A 20,432-nucleotide genomic window follows, 5' to 3' on the forward strand; every position below is an offset into this window, starting at 1 on the left:
TCCCTAGTACAACCACGAGACTCCTGGATGGGGTCAAGCGCTGGGTTCCTGCAGGAAGTAGTAAGGAGGAGGTTGGGGTTCCAGCAGGCTATGCACACAGGCCTGGCCATGCACCTTGGGGAACCCTCTCTACACCCCACCTGCTGGGTGCGCCTGGGTGCCGTCCCTCTCCTCTCAAAGAATCAGGGTGCTTTCACCCACACCACGCTGGGAAGTTTGCTTCTGTCCTCCCAAGAATCCTTCATGTGTCTTGTCCCCTCCCTGGACTCTTGGGCCTTTGGCTCCCACCCACTCCAGCCCACTGCATGGCACCTACCCGGTGAGAACCTCCTGCAGGCTGTGGTACAAACCATCGGGGTGATGTCAGGCGGCTCCCACAAGTGCTCCTTATTACATTTGTCATGTTTTATGCTAATGTGTGTTAGGAAGACGTAACCACGTAACCAGCATGTGAAACCTGTGATTTTGTGACTGTGAGCCCTTGAGGCAGGAACCTTGGGCTTCTGCTCAGGCAAGCCTGTCTCTGAGCTCAGATGCCTGGAGGGCCCGAGGCACCTGGCTCAGAGAAGCATCACTGCAGGCCTTTATGCAATTCATGGGAAGATCACTTCCGGTGGGTGGGTCGGGTGGGGGGATAATTGGGAGGGAGGCTGGGCACACTGGTCTGGGTTGTTGTCTACAGTCTCGAGGAAGATCACTGCGCCTGGAGTCTGAGAGACCCAGGGCCAGCCCTGGCTCTGCCCCAATGAGCTGTCTGATCTGGGACCAGCTATTAGCCCACCTGTGCAACTGCTCCTCTTCTGGGGGGTGACTGGAACTCCGCTTCCTGGGGTTGAGGTGAGGCTTAAATGAGAAAGCCTCCATCACGTGGCCCCAGTGGCACGGAACCAGTGTGTGTCTGGAGATGGAGTCTGGCATGCCTGGAAGGACCCTGGTCAGGCAGGACAGAGGCAGGGATGGCGGCGGCGGGGAGGAATCAGGAGTGTGGCCTCTGAGGCCGGGTCCTTCTCCATCACTGCTGGGTGTGTGACCTGGCGCAGTTGCTCAGCCCCTCAGTGCCCCCTTTCTCATCTGCTGAGTGGGGAGAGCTCTGCTGACACAAGCAAGGGCTGTTCTGAGGACTGAACACACAAACATGGCAGCTTGGTGAGTCCCATTGCTCCGCTCCTGGTGCCTCCTGGCTGGCTTTGCACACACAGCTGTTGACCAGGAGGCTGAGTGTGTGCTGGAAGCACCTCTGAGGGTGCAGCGGTGAGCTGAGGACCAGGGGCAGGTAACACAGGCAGAGGGCTGGAGAGGGAAGATTCTTCCAGATGAACGAACTGGCCCAAGGCTAGAGGCTTGTGGTGCTGGTGAGGCTGGAGGGGAACAGGAGTTGCAGCGAGTGGGAGATGAGTAGGCTGTGGAGGGGCCTGTGATGGGGTCATGGGGTCACAGGTGTCAGTGGGGGTGGGGAAGGACCTCTGTCACTTTTCCATTAAATGGAGAAGGCCATATTATTCATCCCAATTTTTTCGTTATGGGAACACACAAATGAAAATAACTCAAAATTTTATAGACACTTCGTGCACTAGGGCTATTTTTAAATCCCCTGTTATTCCTATAACTCTACTAGACAACTGGCCGGAGAGCCTGGCACAGCAAGAGCCCTGACTGGCTCCCCAGTCCCCTCCAGAGCACCCCGTGTTTGAGAGCACTCCAGTGGCCCCAGACCACTTCCCTAGGTGCCTCTCTCTGCCCCAGCCCAAACTTCCAGACATCCCAGGCTTCCCTGCCTCTGCTCTTAAACTTGCTGTTCCCTCCACATGGACCTCTCCTCTTCTTTAGCTCCACATCCCCACAGTGGACTGTCCTCAAAGCTTGGGTCAAATGGCCCTGTTCCATGGAGCCTCCCAGACCTTTCCCCAGCCTGCTGCTGCCTGCCATACTTCACCTCTTCTTCCGAAGCCCCCAGACCTGTTGTCTCACCTTATCTTGACTTGCATTATTTTCTGTTTGGTTCAGACAAATACATGTTCCCCTTCATGGCCAGCCTTAGAGCCCATGGGCAGGGGAAATCCTTTTCATAAAATGCACTTAGAGTTCACAACTGTACATTTTACAATGTAGGCAGTGGGCTGATCAGCATGATCTTTGGCATGCTGAGGGCAGGTCTCTGCGTCTCTGGGCTCAGTTCCCTCCATCTCTGGAGCACAGACAGCCGTCTCTGCCTCCCAGGCTGTTGTGAAGCAGAATGCTGGAGGACACGTGCGGTGCCTGCCTCCGAGCTCAGCAGACACCGCGGAGAGCTGTGGGAAACCTCAGCAGGCTCTGTTCTCATCCAGCCACTCTGAGCTGATTCTACATCTCATCTGGGTGTCATTCCAACCACAGGGTTGCCTTCTTGGCGACGGTTGCTCTGGAAGGCACTTTATGTGCTGTGAACGGCAGATGTAAGTGACGCTCCAGGGCCAGTGTGCTGGAGAGCTGTCCTCAGGCCTCCTGGAGAGGCTGTGCGCTGACTCAGCTCTCTACCGGCACAGGGCCTGGTGCGGGGAGATGTGGACTCATGGGGATGGAGCAGCCTTTTCTGAGGAGCTCACACCCAGTCTCATCAGCCCCAGCCCCACTTTGGAGATGGGAGTCTCTGGCCGACATAGTCCTGGCTCCGCCATCAATGTTAGTCACTCAGTTGTGTCCAACTCTTTGCCACCCCACGGACTGAAGTCTGCCAGGTTCCTCTGTTCATGGGATTTCCCAGGCAAGAATATTGGAGTGGATTGCCATTTCCTTCTCTGGGGGATCTTCCTGACCCGGAGATAGAACCTCTGTCTCCTGAGTCTCCTGCTTGGCAGGCAGATTCTTTACCACTGAGCCACCTGGGAAGCCCTCTGCTGTTAATGCCTGTGTGAATTTGAGGGGGGGACCTCAGGCAACTTACTGACCTCTGGTGACCTCTGATTGAAATGCAGCATGTGACCCCCTGGACTGAGCCCTGTCCCCTCCAACAGTCCCCTCGCAATCCTGTCCCTCCCCTGCACCCTCCTACCCTCCCATCAACTTCTCCCACCCCCTCTGCAATAATAGCACCCGTGGCCTATTGAGGGCTTGCTGTGCCCCAGGGACAGAACTCAGCACTAAGCCCTTCACAAATATAATTTCTAATCCCATCACCCCTTGCTGAATAGTGTACACACACACACACACACACATACACACACACACCCATTCTTCAGATGAGGGGGTTGAGGCTCAGAGAGGCAAAGGAACTTGACATGGTCACTTGGGTAGTGAGGAACAGAGCTGCAATTCAAATTCAAACCTCTGTGGCTCCAGATCCTGGGTTCTTCCCTTCACAGGCCCCTGCCACTCACTGGGGACCCTGCTTTGTGCATCTTCTGATTCTCAGTCACCTGCATGGCAAATCCCAGTTGAACCCTGTCCCTGCCCCTCCACATGCCCCTGGCCGGGCCCTGAGTGGACCCCACTGAATGTTTGCGGATAGAGATGATGGTGATGCTGGTGCTGGTGCTGGTAGTGCTACCCCAGGGCCCGTGGTGAAGGGTGGAGTTGGCAGGGGGAGGTATCCTCTCTCCTCTCATAAAGAAGACTCTTTGGAGGCCATGTCAGAAGCTGTAATCTTTTGAGACTTGCATCTCCAGGGTGAGCACTGGAATGAACAGAAGAGAGGAAACCGGCTCCCAAAGGTGAGGGCTGGGAGGGGCCGAGAAGCGTGGAACATGATGAAGGCCACAAGGAGATGGCCCATTGTGTGCTTGGGGTGTAGTTCCCGGTCCTTGAAAAATATCTTCAGGGAGGTTCAGAAGCTTCTACTCCCCTTTACATTAGATGATTCCAAAAGAGCCGTGTCCCTGGAGGCCAGCACCTCATGTTCGTTCTCTGGGTTTGCTTTTTCACGTCCAGTGCCTGATCATGGCCAGGTTCACTGGACTGGAGGCAGATGAGATGTCCTCTGCTAACTGGTCAGCACATCTTTTAATTTCTGACAAGATTTCATAGACATGGTATTTCTGAAGGATAACTGAGCCAGTGGTGGCAACAGTCTGAACTAAATGTATGAGCTCTGGAAGATTTCAACAGCCACGTCGCTCACCCTGCCTCCCTCTATGCAAAGTGCCCATCTCTTCTATCATGCTAAGAATTCAAAGCTTTTAACCAAAGAGAGGATGAGATGTGATCAGCCAGCAGGAGCTCAAGCCGTCCAGGGACCATTCCTGCTTGTGGCTGTGCGAAGACCTCAGCCCCATCCTCCAGTAGTGAGGACCCTCATTTGGCTACAGCTTCGGTCAGTCATTTAAGGTGATGGGTTGGTGAAAGGCCGCCTGTAAACATAAAGCTCACATGGTCCAGTCTGCCAGGCCCCCAGGGAAGCCTTGTTTTCTGTTTTTCAAGTGCAAATAACCAAATCTCTTTATTTTTAAACTCGGAATTTCTTCTAAAAGTGTTCGCCATCTCGCACCTCTATCATTCTGATATAAATCTGACAGTTTGGTTAACTCCACTGAGGCTTTTATTGACCCTGCATTTTCTTTATTGGGTCTTAATCTTTCATCACACTGATTTCCATTTCAAAAGCTGTCTCGCATGGACTGCTGGAGTATAAGTGGTACAAACTCCCTGTCTGGTGGATCATGTGTTGTAGGAAGAACAAATGATGGCTTCAGCCATGTATTCAGTATCCAAGTGTGGATGCTGGAATGCTTCATGTTCCAAGTCAGCAATTCCATCTTCATCACTGGAATTTGGTCCTCACCATCATCCCCTTGCCCATGGTCTCAGAGGGCTTCCAAGGGCTTCAGCATCCTCATCAGCATGTTCTGAATTCCTTTGCAAGTTTGCCTGTGGCCGGGGAGGAGGAGGGGATGATGGAACTTCGGCCCTACTGCGTCCTGTATCAGCTGGTCGGTATACGCCAGGGATGGGCATTCCACTGGCATCTTAGCCCCAAACCAGGGCTTCCCCTTTGAGTTGGGAGGGAAGGATATCTCCATGCTTCGCAGTCTATCAAAACTGGGGACACTTGTTTTCCTTACATTTTTTTTTAATCTTTTGTTCGTGCCACACAGCATGTGAGATCTTAGTTTCCTGACCAGAGATCAAACCCAGGCCCCCTGCATTGGCAGCACAGAGTCTTAAGCACTGGACCACCAGGGAAGTCCCTCCTTACATTGTTAAAAATTAAACCTAATTGTGATGAGCGCTCTCACGGCAGAGTGCTAGACAGCAGATCAGATACAGGCTGATCCCCTGCTATGTGCTAGGCACAGTTCTAAGCACATAACATAAACTAACAAAGTTAACCTCACAATAACCCTGTGAGTATATACTACTACTTTCAGTAGTTTTTAAAATTGAAACAGACCATACACACAAAAGCAGTTCAAGTCATAAAAGTACAGTCTATGAGCTATTACAAAATGATGTATAATTTTGTATAATTACACAAATTATGTCCCGTTACCCCCAAGTCAAGAAACAGTACATGATCCTCATTTTACAGATGAAGCAACTGAGGCACAGAGAGGTTAAGCAACCTACCCAGGATCACACAGCTAAGGGGTTCAGCCAAGAGGTATCATAATAAAGCCATTCCACAGCCACAGCGAGCTGCCCTGAGTCATCAACACCAACCCTGCCATGGGGCAGGAGCATGCTCAGGGCCACACAGCTGGTGGGAATGAGGCAGGATTTGAACCCCAGCAGTCTGACCCCACCAACCCCCCAACCCATGCCTCACGACTGCACTCTGCAGCATCCCAGACTAAGCAAGTGGATCCCAACTTCACCACGCTGTAGCTGTGCAACCTCAGACAGGTCCTTTCACCCTCTGAGCCATGACCACATCCTTCCTTCCTATTTTCTCACCCTATCCCCCTGCAGGCTGTTTGCGGCTGGAGCACCAGATTGGGTACTGTGTCCATTTAGATTCCAACTAGACCCACCTCAAATCCAGCCTCTCTCCCATAGGAATCTATTTTGCCCCAAACCTGACTTTTAGTCTGTGCTTACACACTATCCATGGTGGGGGCTCATTACCACTCAAGCTTGCTTTGCTCCAAGTTTGTAGCTCTGCTGTTAAAACATTCTTTTTTAAAATGAGCCCAGATCTTCCTACCTGTCTTGGTTTTGCCTGTGGACTGAGCCACCTCCCAGGAGACTGGCATTGATTATACTTGTGACCCGAGGCATCTGTGGACAGATTTTCTATGAGCCTGGCTTCTCCTCTACTCCCAGCTGGTAGAGAGCAGATCTGCTCAGAGCAAGAGCCAAGAAGGTGCCTGCCATCATGGGACAACTAGAATGGAACTCTCTTCTCTTGCCCTGTAAGATTTGAGTCTATAAGTCTGGGGCCTGAACACACAGCCTCCTTGTGGGTTCTGCAGGTTGAAGCAGCCAGTAATGCCAGCCGGCCCCTTCATGAAAAGAATCAGTAGCTACCCTGGTGCCTTCATGTATTTGGGAAAACCTTGCTGTTATTGCTGCTGCTGCTGAGTCACTTTAGTCGTGTCCGACTCTGTGCGACCCCGTAGATGGCTGTCATTACCTCACAGCTGTTCCCCAGCACAGAGACACCCGGCATTCATTGTGGGAATCTGACATAGTTCACAGCCTTTTCTTATTTGTATCTTGAGGCATACGAATCTCTGAGCATTGAGGAAACCCTGAGGTTCCCCAGGGCATGGTGGCACAGCGCCTCATAGCCACTGGCCTATAGGCATTGGATCAGGCATCCAGTGTCTACACATATTTCATCAGCTGCTATCACAGATGGCCTTGCCTTGGTCAGGCTCCCCTCAACTCACCCTTGCACGCCAGCCTCAGGGGGCGCTTCCAGAGCACGGCTGTAACAGAACACCGTCCCCATCCCCTCTGCCTGCAAGACACAGGCCAGGCTTCTGTACCGGCCCCTGAGGTTTGTCCATGCCAAGGCTTGATTATAATTCCTATAATACATGCCTACCACAGAGGAAACACTCCACAAATGCTAGTTGTTGCTTTTTCCCTGACAAAAGAAACACCTCTGATCCTGGCTGACTTTCTTTTTGTGCTTTTTAGTAAAGAGTAAAACATGGATCCAATCTCCAGGATCTGGTCACTTCCCCATTCTTGACCTGTTTCCTGTTTGGGGAACAAGGAAGTGAAGCTGGGAGAACTAGCCAACCATAGTCCTGCATCAGGCTGGACTGGCTTCAGTCACAACAGGGGGCCTCTGGGTGCTCTGGGGCATCCCATTTTAAGAGGGACAACCTGGAAGGGTTGGGAAGGTTTAGGGAGGAATCTGGAATCCATCTTGAGCACATCTATTTGAGGCTTGGAGCAGAGGAATCTTGGGTGGAGCAGCATCCTTTAGGGACCATCATGTGCAAGAGGGCTTGCACTGAACTGTGCTCAGACTACAGAAGGTCAACTTTAGCTTAATTAAGGGGAGATCTGCCCGGAGCCGAAGGTGCTGCCTGGGACACCATGAGACCCCAGGTGCCAGAGGTGGATGCGCCCAAGAGGGGGTGTGGATGGGCCGCCCTAAGAATGACCTCATCAGAGGGGGCACGAGGCCCCTCCCACTCAGGAAGTTGAAGATTCTTAGGTCCTTCCCAGCATGAATGTGCTTTAACAGTGATTTTCAAATTGATTTTAAATTCACGGCACTCTTTTTCACAAAGTTCAGTTTATATAGATTCCTATTCTGAAAAACAGCTGAATGCTATGGGGGACATGGGGGCCCAGAACCCTGCTGCTCAGCCTCCCCTTCCTTAAATCCTGAGCACAGTGTGAAAGGCCCTGCAAGTCAGGGCCTGCTAAAGGCTGGGGCACCCCCATGTAAATGGGCACCTTTAAGAAGTCCACTCCTTGTTGGCAGTTTCACTTCTCTGAACACGACAGGCCCAGCTTCTGGCATCCTGCCTCCTTCCCTAATGTCACCGTCTGGTCGGAAACAGGGCCTTGGCTGCATTCTTTGGGCCTGAGCTGGTTTCAGCCCAGGCTGGGTGCCTGCTCTCGGTAGTTCTTAGGCTTCTGCACTCAGTCATTCACCGCACAGCGTCTCAAGTTACCATATTAATTTCTTTAAAATAAAAGCCACCTCCTCTCTTTAGACCTGAGTGCTGTGTGTCAGACCCCTGAGCTGCTGTCTTCAGGGCAGCTGATGCTGTTTGCTGACGTCCCCTAGAATGAGAAATCACACCAAAAAAATCGAGAAAACAGCCCAAATGGCACAGATGCAAGCCTGCAAAATAGTCATGGCCTCCATGGTGGGAGTGCTTCTGAAAAGTGTAAAGGAAGGCTTCTTGACCTGCCCTCCCCTCCTGTCTCTGTCAGGCAACCTGGACTCCTGGAGTCTGTGTCCTCTTTCCTCTCACCCTTGCCTCTGCCCCGTCTTGGGCTCCATACAATTACAAAACCATCCCCCAGCTTCCAGGCCTCCCAGCCCACTCCATCCCCCACCCTGCACCAGATGGGGACTCCCAAAACAGGAGTCTCCCCAGTCAGATCCGATTCACCCACAAAAGTCACCTAAGACCTACCCGATCCTCCATGGCACTTTGTGAGTTGTCTGTGTCATGGGTTCTCTGTCTTTATTTTACCGTCTTTTAAGTACCTGTTATTCATTCTGGAGACCAAGGTCAGAGTCTTATTTAGCTTTGCCTTTCTGGGCCAGGCTCAGACCAGGCCTTTGTAAGTATTATTGAGTAAATACACGGAATACTGCTTAAAATAGACCCTGCGCTGTCAGGCTCTGGGCCCTTGTGTTACACATGTGCCAAGGAATTCTTGGCACAGCAGGTCTGTCCCTGGACCCCGAGTTAAATGCCCCCACTCCTACTGGCTCAGTGGTAAAGGATCCGCCTGCCAATACAGGAGACCTTCAATCAATCCCTGGGTTAGGAAGATCCCCTGGAGAAGGAAATGGCAACCCACTCCAGTATTCTTGCCTGGGAAACCCCATGGACAGAGGAGCCTGGCAGTTTATAGTCCATGGGGTCGCAGAAGAGTCAGACATGACTTAGCAACTAAACAGCAACAACCCCAGATGTCGTGATGTGACATGATTTCTGCAGAACCCTGACGAAATGAGAGTCTGTAATGTGCCCAGAACCATGTGAACTTCCCCCATGACCCACAGCTCAGCTTCCCCAGTATACTTGTCACCAAAGGGTGTGTTCCCAACCTCTTGGCAACAGAATATTTTTAGCAGATACACAGCTCAGTGCCACCTGGCACTTGCTTCTCTTTCCACAGACATCCCTTCCTTTCTGAGCCTCACCCAGAGAGCAACAAGTCACTGCAGACAAGCTGGTGGGCTCACTGTGGCCAGACCTCTGGGGGGCCAGTGACCGCTGGGAACCAACCCTGAGCCTCGCTTCATGGGACACAGGCTGCCTGCAAGCGTGGGTTGCCTCAGAGGAACAGTGTGCACATTTCTGTTCGCATCTTCCTCTCCTTTTGCATGATTATACCCAGGCTGTGTGCCCCTGGGGGAAAGTGTATTTGGCTACAAGATCATAATAAAATCAGAATTTTGACAAGACTTTAAAATGTCCAAATCTGGAGGAGAGTTGAGAATTTTTAGGATAAACTATTAACAATATATGAAAACATCAATAATATACATTCAGAACAGCCTCCTCAGAGCTCAAATTAGGAAGGTCACACCGAGGTCACTGAGTTTATCCCCCTCATTCAAGAGAAAATGAAGTTTGGTGGAAAGAGAAGTCATGAGTTTAAAGGTCAGGACAGGTATCTACTAGCCACATGACCTTGGGGAATTTACTTTGAGCCACAAGTTTAGCTCTGGGCTAAATCTGCCTCTCCTATTTTGCTTGCCTGAAACTGTTTTTTTTAAGAGGAGATTTTAAGTCTTAGAATTTCATAGCAATTAAGTGCCTGAGCTTTGTAACATGTGACCTTGGTTCAAATTCTGATTCTGTTAACTTGCTGTCTGTGTGACCTCAGGCAGGTTACTGAACCTCTCTGTGACTCTATTTTCTTATGGATGATGATTAAATTCCCTGTGGCATGGGGCTACCTTGTGGTTTAAATGAGGAAAGCTATGCCAAGCATTTAAAATAGTGTTCGGTACCCAGTAAGAGCTATCTAAGGGTATGCTAATATTATTATTATTATTTTTAATCTGGATTTGTGGTTTTCTTGAAAACCCAGAAGATCTGACAGCCTCATACAACACTTGGCTGGAAGGGTGTAGCCGCTCTCCCTTTAGAGAGACTGTGCCCTGCCTTCTAGCTCACTTCAGCCCCAATCTCTCCCTCCTCCTTGTACCTCCTCCGTTTCACCCAGTCGTGTGGCCAGCTCACCGCTCCTCCCCAACACACTCCCACCCTTCTAGTGCCCTGAGCCCCCAGTGGTCAGGAATCAGTATTTCTGTTTATTGGATAAATTTAGAGGATAAACAGGGCTTCCCTGGTGGCTTAGACGGTGACGAATCTGCCTGCAATGCATATGACCCGGGTTCAATCCGTGGGTCAGGAAGATCCCCTGGAGTAGGGAATGGCAACCCACTCCGGTATTTTTGCCTGGAGACTCCCATGAACAGAGGAGCCTGGCAGGCTACATGGGATCACAAAGAGTTGGACACAACGGAGGGACTTTCGCTTCTTTTCAGAGGGTAAATATACCCATTTTACAGCCCTGAAAGCCCCTCTGTCTCTGAGCTGCCATAACCACTCATTCTCTCCTGCTACAGGGCCTCCCCGCCTGGCTTCTGGGTGAACAGCACTAGTCACAGGGCGCTCACCACCTCACAGGGCAGCTTCACTGCTGAGTCTTCATCTTATGCAGAGTCTAAGAACAACTCACCTATCACCTTGCCCAAGATGCCATTTAATTTCCTCCACACCCCCTCTTCTGGAATCCAGAGCAGAAGGGATATGCCATCTCCTTTCAGAGCTGTGCGCTGAGTTCCCAAGTGCTTGGGGAAAACGTCAGGTTTCAGAAATGCCTCCAAAAAGGCTGGAGCCACAACCCAAGGGGTCACATGCTGAATGGCCAGAGTCAGGCAGCTCAGCCATCTCCAGTGGCAGGTCTGGAGGGGAAGCTGCTGAAGGCAGGGGGTCAGACTGTGTCATCTGTAAGAGCACTGGGGGTCAGAGCTGGGTTCCAGTTCCTGCTTCACCACTTTCCAGCTGCCTTTGTGACTTTGGGCAAGACACACAGCCTCTGTTTCTGTTTCCTTCTCTGTCAGATGAAAATAATAAGACTCTCCTGATGAAGGGACTGTGCAAGATTCTCTTTCTTTTCCTTTGAATCCATGAGTCTCAGAGCTGTAGCATAAGAATGAAAACAGGCCCAGAAGATTCTGGCAGTTCCACTCCCCTCCTGGCAGCCTCACTCCCCTCCTGACCCAGGGCAGTGGAACAGAAAAGCTGCTTCCAGGCGAGGGTTCGGGAGCCCCGGTGCTGAGTAGTGACCCCAGGCCCCCACAGCCCTGGGCCTCAGGCAGTCAAGCTCAAGGTCTCTCTAAGACATTTTGGAATCCACAGAAACAGCTTTTTTTTTTTTTTTTTAAGACAAAACCAAGCATTTTCCAGACTGGCTGACATCCCTGGCTCATCAGAGCAGCAGAAGACAGGCAGGTGGTAGGGATCAGACAGCCGTGAGTCAGCTGTACCCAGGCAGCGAACTGTCTTGCAGGCTAGGCACAGGCAGGGGGTCGGGCAGGCACTTCCTCTGCGGTTGAAGGGCTGCCTCAGCTGGAGGGTGGAGAGGCCAGCAGACCTGGGAAGCAGGACCATGCCCCTGGGTGCCCCACCATGCATTTCTGGCTTCCTTCCCTGGCTCTTTGCAGGGCATTTTTCTGCAGCTGTCAACACCCTCAGTCCCACCCCGAGCTGGCAGCCTTTCAGGAAGGCTGCAGGAGAGCAGTGCTGTTCTCCTCTGTCTGTGGTCTTACAGGCCCCTGGGCACCCCAGAGAAGGAAGGTGCTAAGGAAACCTTGGTCCGTATCACCTAAAAGCATCCAGGCAGCGTCTGTGCAGGGACAGGGGACAAAGTGGAAAAGTTGCTGATGGTGTGATCTTGGTCACATCACTTGAACTCCCTGGGCCTTGGTTCACATTTGTATAAATGGGAATAGTGGCCAAGGGCTGGTGGGAGGACTGAATGACCTCAGGCCTGTGGCAGTGACTGGTGCATCTAAGGGCAAAGTTTGACTGTTTTCGCTGGAAGGGAAGTGATTTCACCAAGGTCGCCCAGCATGTTCACACGGGAGCCGGGACTCAGACTCCGCTCTCATGCTGACCTCGGAAATGGCAACCCACTCCAGTATTCTTGCTTGGAGAATCCCATGGACAGAGGAGCCTGGTGGGCTACAGTCCACAGGGTCGCAAAGAGTCGGACACGACTGAGCGACTACACTTTCTTTCACTTTCTCTATGCACAGAGCGGTTCCTACCAGAAAGTAGGGGGTGTTCTGCCAGCCAGTCCACCATAGTTGGGAGGGACTGCCCATGTGCTGCGTCCGTGGGGAGCCCACAGTGTCAGACTGAACTTGTGCTCAGAGACTCGTGTTGTGGGAGCTTCTTGACTGAGGGTCTTTAGTAGACACGAGGAAAGAAGGCCCTGGCTTGGCTCCCGTCTGTCCAGCAATGCCTACCGAGCATCAGTACTGTGCTAGGCCCGGGGGATGCACCAGTGGATGAGGCAGACGTGCCCCCCCACCGTGGGGCTAACTAACAGGGACTACCCTGTGAGGGTCCACGACAGGACACACAGCTTGACAAGCGCTGCGAAGGGGGAGTGGGTGGGACCCCCAGGCCCATGGGGGTGTGAGAGAGGGCTCTGAAGGAAGGGGCCTATTGGCAGAGCCCTGAAGGAGACAGACAGACAGTAGCAGGTGGTGGCGGGGGGGCGGGGGAGGGAGGGTAGGGGGAGATGGAAGGCCAGAGGAAAGGGACTCGGAGGCAAGGGATGATATTTGGTGTGGTTGGCGGAGAAGTGCCGTGAAGGGAAGAGCTGGAGGGGTAGCTGGACCAGGAGGTGCCCGGGGCCTTCAGCACCCACTGAGTGAGGGGCAGGGCTTTATGGAGCACAGTGGGAGGAGCACTGAGTGGACCCTTGGGCTGGGAGGAGCCGCAGGATGGGCGGTGTTTGGGGAGAGTCCCCTCTGGCTGTCTTGAGAAGAAAGTATGCAGTGGTGCAGGAGAGAGGACTGTGGCTGCTGGGAGGTGGGCCTCCCTGGAACGCATGTCGCATGTGGTGTTGACAGGCGTGGTGATGGACTGACCGAGAAGACTGAAGCATGTGGAGGCACCAGGGACGCTGGCCTGGCCACCTCCGTGTGTACATGCCGTTTACTGGCGCGGGGACCCAGGAGGCAGTGTGGTCCAGGTGCGGGGCGTGGAAACAGGGTTCTGGGAATGTGGGCCGTGAGGTGCTTGGAGACCCCCGGGGAGACGCCGAGAGGGCAGCTGGATGTACAGCAGAGCGGTCAGGGCTGGAGAGACAGAGGAGCCATGAGCATCCAGGGGGAAAGTCAGGTGTGTGTGGAGGAGCTCACCTGGAGGCAGGTGTGAGGGGAGAAGCGTGCAGGTTGGTACCGGCGGGGAGGGTGGGGGTGCAGAGAAGGAACTTGCCAAGGAGACCCGGTCACCAAGCCAGCAGGTATCTCCAGATGGTAGGCAACAGGGCTGACAGGATAAAGCCACTGTCACTCAGATTTAGCAGACATTGACAGGAACAGTCGGCAGGGGAGCTGGGCTGGGCCGGTGAGGAGGCGTGACTGCCAGCAGGACGAGGGAAGCAGGTGGAGCGGTCGCTGGGGCCGGCTGAGGTCTGGGGGGCGGGGGCTGCAGTTGCTGGGTACCCGGAGAGCTGAGCTCGCATGCACAGTGGTGGGATGTGTCCAGAGGTGGAGGCCTGAAGCTGCTGGGAAGGGGTGGGATCTCACAGGGAGATCCCTCTAAGGGACCATCCAGCCTCCTGCACAGACTGCAGGGACTGAGCCTGGGCTGGGAAGGGGAGGAGGGCCCAGCCCACACCGGACAGCTGCCCCACACCTGTCCCTGGGCTTGGTCCTTTGGGAACCACCAAGCTGCATGACCCCAGGACTGGCCTCTGAGGAGCAGAGAAGTCAGAGGCTCCAGGCTGGCCAACCAGAACTGCCCTCTCCCAGTCCTGGGACCCCAGGGGCCACCCTTCCCCTGATCCCCATCACCTGGACCCTGCTGATTGCCTCCTCCTCTCACCTCTTTTCTCTGACTCCCCAATCACATTCTCTCCTAGCTCCTTATCAGGATCTCTCTGCTTGGGGGTGGCTTTTGGCACCATCTTTCTACCCACCCTTACCTTTGGGTGCTTCCTGGGCCCTCTCACTGTCCTTTTTCTGTTTTCGTACTCTCTTGAGTAGTCACCTGCCTCCTCACAAAGCTACATGTCCCATCCTGAGTCCCATGGAATTCTGGTTGTGTGTGGACATTTCTTCAGTTCTTTCATGAGCATCTCACATTCAGTAGTTAAGGACTAGAATCCTGTACCATTTCTCTCTAAGCCCATGGCTGGTACCACTTGAGCTAGCTAAGTTGAAATCTTTGTTACTCCTGCATGGTGCCCCCTGTATCATCCAGACAGCCACCAGGATCTATAGATTCTACATCCAGAAGGCTTTGAATCCGTGTCGTACAATACGTGTGTCTTGTACCCAGATTCTGTTTCTCCTCTTGCAGACCATTCCCCATGGCACCAAGGAAGTATCCTCTGTTGAGACTTTATGTTTATCTTTAAGACAGCTTTAACCAAGTCTCAGCTTTTTGGCATGGCCTTCAAGGCTGATGATGATCCAGTCTGCCCTGCCCACCAAACTCTCCAGGCATCTTAACACTCGTGCCTTTGCTGCTGGGGTGCCTGCCTGGGGTCCTCTGTTCTTGCCTCCATCTCTCAGCATCCTCTCTAGCCCCTCTCAACCCAGGCTCCTCCCTTGTGCTCCCCAGCAGGTTGTGCACCTTCCATGGAGTGTGACAAAGTGGTGTCCGGGGTTTTGTACATGCCTTCTCACCCCACCCCCTGAGTCACGGCACCACCCTTGGAGGCTCGAGCAGAGTCCTTTCTCTGTGTATGTGTGTGTCTCCATTTGGGCACCCACCTGTGGTTTAAACTCGCTATTGAGGGAGAACGAAGGGGCTGAGAGTAGCCAAGTTCGATGGACTGTCTGCCTCCTTCTGAGTTGTCTTATGTACAGAGGGAGGCACATAATGTGGTAGAAATTGGAGCAGCTGTAGGCCTGGGTGGGAGGAGGTGAAAGACAGGGGACCCAAAGGCTCCATCGTGGTTGGAAGTGAGAGGGGAGAGGCTGTCATGGAACCTCCGAGCAGGGCAGAGTGGAAGTGGTGTGGTGTGTGCGTGCGTCTGAGTGTGAGTGTTGGTGATCACTGTGCCTCTGCCCACCGGCTCCCTCCCTCAGAGTCCCCTCCTGCGGACCCATCCTGGTGGCATTCTCTCCGCTGTGAGCTGATGGTCCCAGCGGAGCAGGACTGAATCCCAGCCACTGTCACTTCCTCCACCTTCCCCTACCCCAAGTCCCCTCCCTGCCTCTCTGAACCCCCACCCAGAATCTGAGTGCCAAACCTCCTGGGTGGGAGGGAGATGTACAGGTGAGTGTGGACACAGGCAGGCCTTCTGCTGGGCATTGGCGGCAGACTCTGCAGGAGGAGAAAGCCACACCTCTCCTAAGGTGCCTATGCCCTCGGACCCTGGGCCTCACAACCAGAAAGCTCTTCTCCTGGAATTATGCCAGGATTTCCTCCATGGGCCCTGCCACAGCCTTCCCATCCCTGTCAAGACACTCACACATCTACATAGTTAGGCCAACACGGCGTTCTGAGGAGGATGGTATCGAGTGAGCTTGTGGAACTCATGTGTTCCTTCTAAGTGGAAATAAGAGCATTCTGATTCATGGCCAAGAGCGCAGTGGCCCTGAGGCCCAGCAGGCAGGCCGGCCACCCCAGGAGGCTCCTGCAGGCTGACGGTACTTCCTGCTAGGACCCCAGGTGATCCCCGGAGAGAGGCCAGGTGGCTGGAATCTGGGTCCTGAGAGCTTCCTGCTCGGCTCAAGACGGAAGAGACTGGAGAGAGTGCTTCGGGCCCCGGCTGTCTTGACTCTGAGGACGAGGAAATAAAGTGCCTCCGCTCTCCCGTCACGTGCGCGTCTGGTGGGCCTCCGAGCGGACTGTTTTGGTGCTGGTCGCCCCTCGTGGGGGATGGACAGGCTCTGGGGCAGGCAGATTCAGAAGTTCTGTCCCTTTCTAGCTGTGGAAGCCTCGGGCTCTCCGTGGCTGTTGTGACTGGACGTGGGCAGGTGTCCGGCAACAGGGTGAGCACTGGCTCAGTGGTGGCTGCCGGAGCTGTGGTTGTCATCTGTTATAGTCTCTCTGTTACACGGTGGCCCAGAGCGGCTGCTCTTTGGAAGCAGAAGCTGATGATGAGGCTGGATCTGGGCCAGAGACCCTCTGTGCTCCTGTGGCTTCCCTCCCGGCCGGGAACACCAGGGCCTGCTGCCTCTGAGGGACAGGACGGGGCGCGCCCCCCACTCCCCGTCTGAGGACAGGGCAGGTGCGGGCTCCATGGCGGATCCCCCACCCCTGGTTCTCTCTGCTCCGCATCCCCCTCTCCCCCCGCCCCTAAGAGCTGGATGAGGCCAGGAAGCGCGTGCATCTTCTGAGGTGGGAACCTGCCTCCTCTCCTCCTTTTTTGTTACTTTACCATGACGCCTGTTGCTCATAGGTACAAATCAAACGAAGAGTATGTATATGTGCGAGGCCGCGGCCGAGGGAAATATGTTTGTGAGGAGTGTGGAATTCGCTGCAAGAAGCCCAGCATGCTGAAGAAACACATCCGCACCCACACTGACGTCCGGCCCTATGTGTGCAAGCACTGTCACTTTGCTTTTAAAACCAAAGGTAAGAGACGGTCAGCGGAGCACTGGCCCTGCCCGCTGCAGGGAGCTCCCCTCTGGGAGCTCCAGCACAGAGCCCGGGGCCTGGACCTCTCTGCCTGGGGCCTGAGCAGCCCTGATTTCCGGGCTCCCCAGTTACAGAGCAGCCCGCTGCAGACGGGGCAGTGTCACCGTCGGCTGCCCAGCCTGTCCTCTTAGATCCCACACTGGCCCCATCCACCCTCCACCCATGCGACTCCCACCACGGCCAGGCGGTGGCACTCTAGCGCACAGCTCCTGGTTTTGTATTTGATCTCATCACCCCGCTTCCTTTTGCATGTCTCCTTAGCCCTTTATCCACCGACCTGATGAGTTCCAGCATCCACACTGGTCACTGCCACTCTTGAGTTTGGAAATCCATTCCACCCCGAGCCACTTAACACACTCGCATGGTCACTTCTCATGCCAGACTTTGCCTCCACCTCGCCTCACCACTCAGACCGTGTTCCTGCTCTGCCCAGCTTCTCCGCAGCCCTCAGCACTGGGCTGGGCTCTCCCCTCACCCTGACTGGCAGCCCCTGTCATTCCTGCCCTGGCCACGCAGCACCTCAGGGTCAGCTCAGGCTCTGGCAGTCACCTGTGAGAGGAAGGTGGACTGGCCAGTGAGGGTATGAATCCAAAGGGCTGTGTTGGATGATGCGGGTAGCCATGGCCACTGCAGCCACCCAGGACCCAGGCGTGAACCAGTGAGGCTGAGTCCGCGAGACTTGGACCGAGCTATTCTCTGCTCCTTCCACGGGCTGCTCCTACAGGGCAGGAAAGGCATCGTGACCCACTTCTTCTTTCCTGGTAACTGAGCAGACCAAGGTGCCTCAGAGGGAGGCCTGGGCTCTCAGAAAACCTGGTGGCTTCAACCTCTTGTGCTTGGCAGATTTCTGGCTCAGGGTTTGGGCACGAGGGTCTTGCCTTCTCCTTCGGGCAAGTTGGGGGTCTCCACGACAACTCCCTCCAGGGCCACATGTTTTTTCAGTGGATGCAACTTGAGAGCAGGTTCGGCTTTGGTGCCCGTTAGCCTTCCTTTTGTGGGTATAGCTGCTCCCAGAGAGAGAGGCTGGGTGGCTCTGAGGAGGCCGCTCTGGACTTTGAGTCTTCCTTCTTCCTCCTCCTGATTCCTTCCCTTCTCTCAGCGCTAGGTTGGGGGCAGTTTATCTCACCCCCCTCGCTCACGGCCCCCTCTCTGACTGGGTGCTCGTCTCTGGTCTCCTGACCCCGTCAGCCTGTCCTCCTCTGTCCTCGGCGCCATCATTCCAAAATGGAGCTCGAACTTTTCCGCCAAGGTTTTGATTCGGATACAGGCGACCATCCTCCTTCCTTGCCCTGACCCTCTTCTTTCTTGGTGTCTCATCAACAACAGTCCAGAGGGCCCAGAGAGGACCGATAGGCCTGCAGCCCAGCCATGTGCAGGACACTCACCTAGCAGGCCTCGGCTCTAGTCCTGGGCTCCATGCCCCACATGCCCCCCTCTGGCCTTAGGGGGCCATTTGGGATTTTCTGGAGGAGAGAGATGGAAATTCAATAATTGGATAGCCATTCACCAATAATTCAGATAATGGTCTTTGACTCTGAATGCCAAAAACCTTTTGTCCAAGCCCCCCCATGAAAGTAAAGAAAATGAGTCTCCCCCCTTCCTGCCCTGCAAGCCAGAAATGACTGTTAAAGCTGGAGCTATAGCTATCAGCTAGGCCCCCTGCCTCTGGGGCATAACCCCCACCACCTTCTTCTTGTCTGGAAGGACCGGCAAAATCAGGTGGCCAACCAGGTGGCCTCCAGAGTGGATCTCTGCTGATCCAACTCCCAGGCCATCCAGGGGACCACACCATCCTATCCTCAGCGTTAGGAGCCCAGTCCTGAGAGCGCCCCCTCCCCACCCCCACCCCCCAGCCCAGGACCACACAGAGCTGCCCACCACCTCAGGGAGCCATCATCCTGCATGTGAGACTGGAAAGATCCACTGAGCCGAGTCCCTGGCCAGAGCAGTCTCCCAGAGCAATCTCTTTTCAATTCTCTCTGGCTTTATTGAGAGCAAAGGCCTAGTCTTTTTCCGCCAAGTCTGAGAGAGGTCTGGGTCCCTGGCAGGAACACCCCTTTTCCAGGAGACTCCTGCATTGGAAGCCACACAGCTGAGCTATCTGCAGTCCCTTCCTGGGTCCTCCTGAGCCTTGGAGGGTCCAGAGCACATAACCTGCATGGAATGTCAGCAGGCCCCCTGAGTGCCAGAGGGCGGAGCCTGGGATGAAACCTGGGGGCGGAGCCCTGAAGGCCCCGCCCAGGAGGATTCCCTCTCACCCTGTGATGGGGCATGTGCTGAGCTCTCTGCCAAGGCTCCTAGAACCTTCTGAAAGACAAAACCTTCCAGAGCCAGAGCAGTGAACGCATCTGAGATAGTGGAATCTCAGACTCTGGGAGGTAGAGAGCGGCTAGTATGGGCGGTGACAGATGGAAGCAGAGCCAGCTCACTCTTGGCTGTCTCTGCACAAAGCAGGAGAGTGAGGGAAGCCATGAGACACTGAAGCTCTCCTTACTCCCCGGACCCTTCAGCCATCAGCCCAGATACCAAAGGAGATAGCCTTCTCTCAGGGCTCCATCCAGCTGCCTCCATCTCCTCCCTCCCCTCATCCTTGGGCTCAGGCTGCACGAGAGATGAAGCTGGGCCCGGCGGTCCTCAGGGCCCTCCGTCACCACTGCCTGGCTGCACCGGCTAGGGAGCCTTCCTGTCCGTCTCTGTCTGCCTGTCTGTGTCTCCGTCTCTGTGTCAGACGTTGTGACAGCAGCTCCGGTCCCTGGGTGCTCGCACCGGCTTGTCTCAGTGAGTGAGGCTGGGGAAGGCCCACTGGGATGTCCCCGTGGAGGTCTGGGGTCCTGTGTCCTCTTCTGAGAAGGTTCCCTGAGGCCAGCAGAAGGGCTGTGCTGGGTACAGGCCCTTGCGCCGATCGCCTGCGGACCAAGCTGGCAGTTTGGAGCAGCCCTCGGCGGCTGAGGGAGGGTGGTTGGTCAAAGCCCAAAGCCAAATGGGGTAGACACGGTCTTCAGCTGATGCTCTTGGTGGAAGATCCACCTGTGTTCCAGACGCCCATCATTTCCATCCGCTTGCCTTTCCTCCTTCATTCCAGGACTGTCAGGTTTGGGATGGGGGAGCTGGGACGATGGCAAAAAGCTGTGAACTCTGCTTGGAAAGCTGAAGCTCTGACCCTTGACAAGGAAATGGTGTCCAGACCTAAAAAGACACCTGCGGCCATTTGGTTCCCCTCCCTCAATTCACAGAGGAGCAGGCAGACCTACAGAGGGGATACTCAGGGAGGGTTCTGGGTAACACTCAGGGCTGCACATCCACCCCTGTGTCCCCATGGCCTATCCCAGCAGCCACTCAGACTCCCAGCTCTTCTCTGCAGCCTCCGGGGCAGGGGCAGAGGAGAAGCTGGCATCCAGGGGCTGCCTGGCACCCTCTCCTGGGGTTACTGAGCCCAGGCAGACTGGTGAAGACATTTGCATCATA

The 20,432-nt window shown here is 54.5% G+C and overlaps 1 protein-coding gene across 3 annotated transcripts in view; it reads left to right on the forward strand.

Moving 5' to 3' along the window:
- The window catches only part of HIVEP3 (HIVEP zinc finger 3), a 533,741-nt gene that overhangs the window by 498,722 nt on the left and 14,587 nt on the right, over positions 1-20,432 (forward strand). For all 3 annotated transcript variants that reach the window (XM_061122237.1, XM_061122235.1, XM_061122236.1), the window contains one exon: positions 16,729-16,904. In XM_061122237.1, coding sequence (XP_060978220.1) covers positions 16,729-16,904 — 176 coding nt within the window. The remainder of the gene's footprint in view (positions 1-16,728; positions 16,905-20,432) is intronic.

The sequence above is a fragment of the Dama dama genome, chromosome 20 (assembly GCF_033118175.1).
Source record: "Dama dama isolate Ldn47 chromosome 20, ASM3311817v1, whole genome shotgun sequence".
Classification (NCBI taxonomy): domain Eukaryota; kingdom Metazoa; phylum Chordata; class Mammalia; order Artiodactyla; family Cervidae; genus Dama; species Dama dama.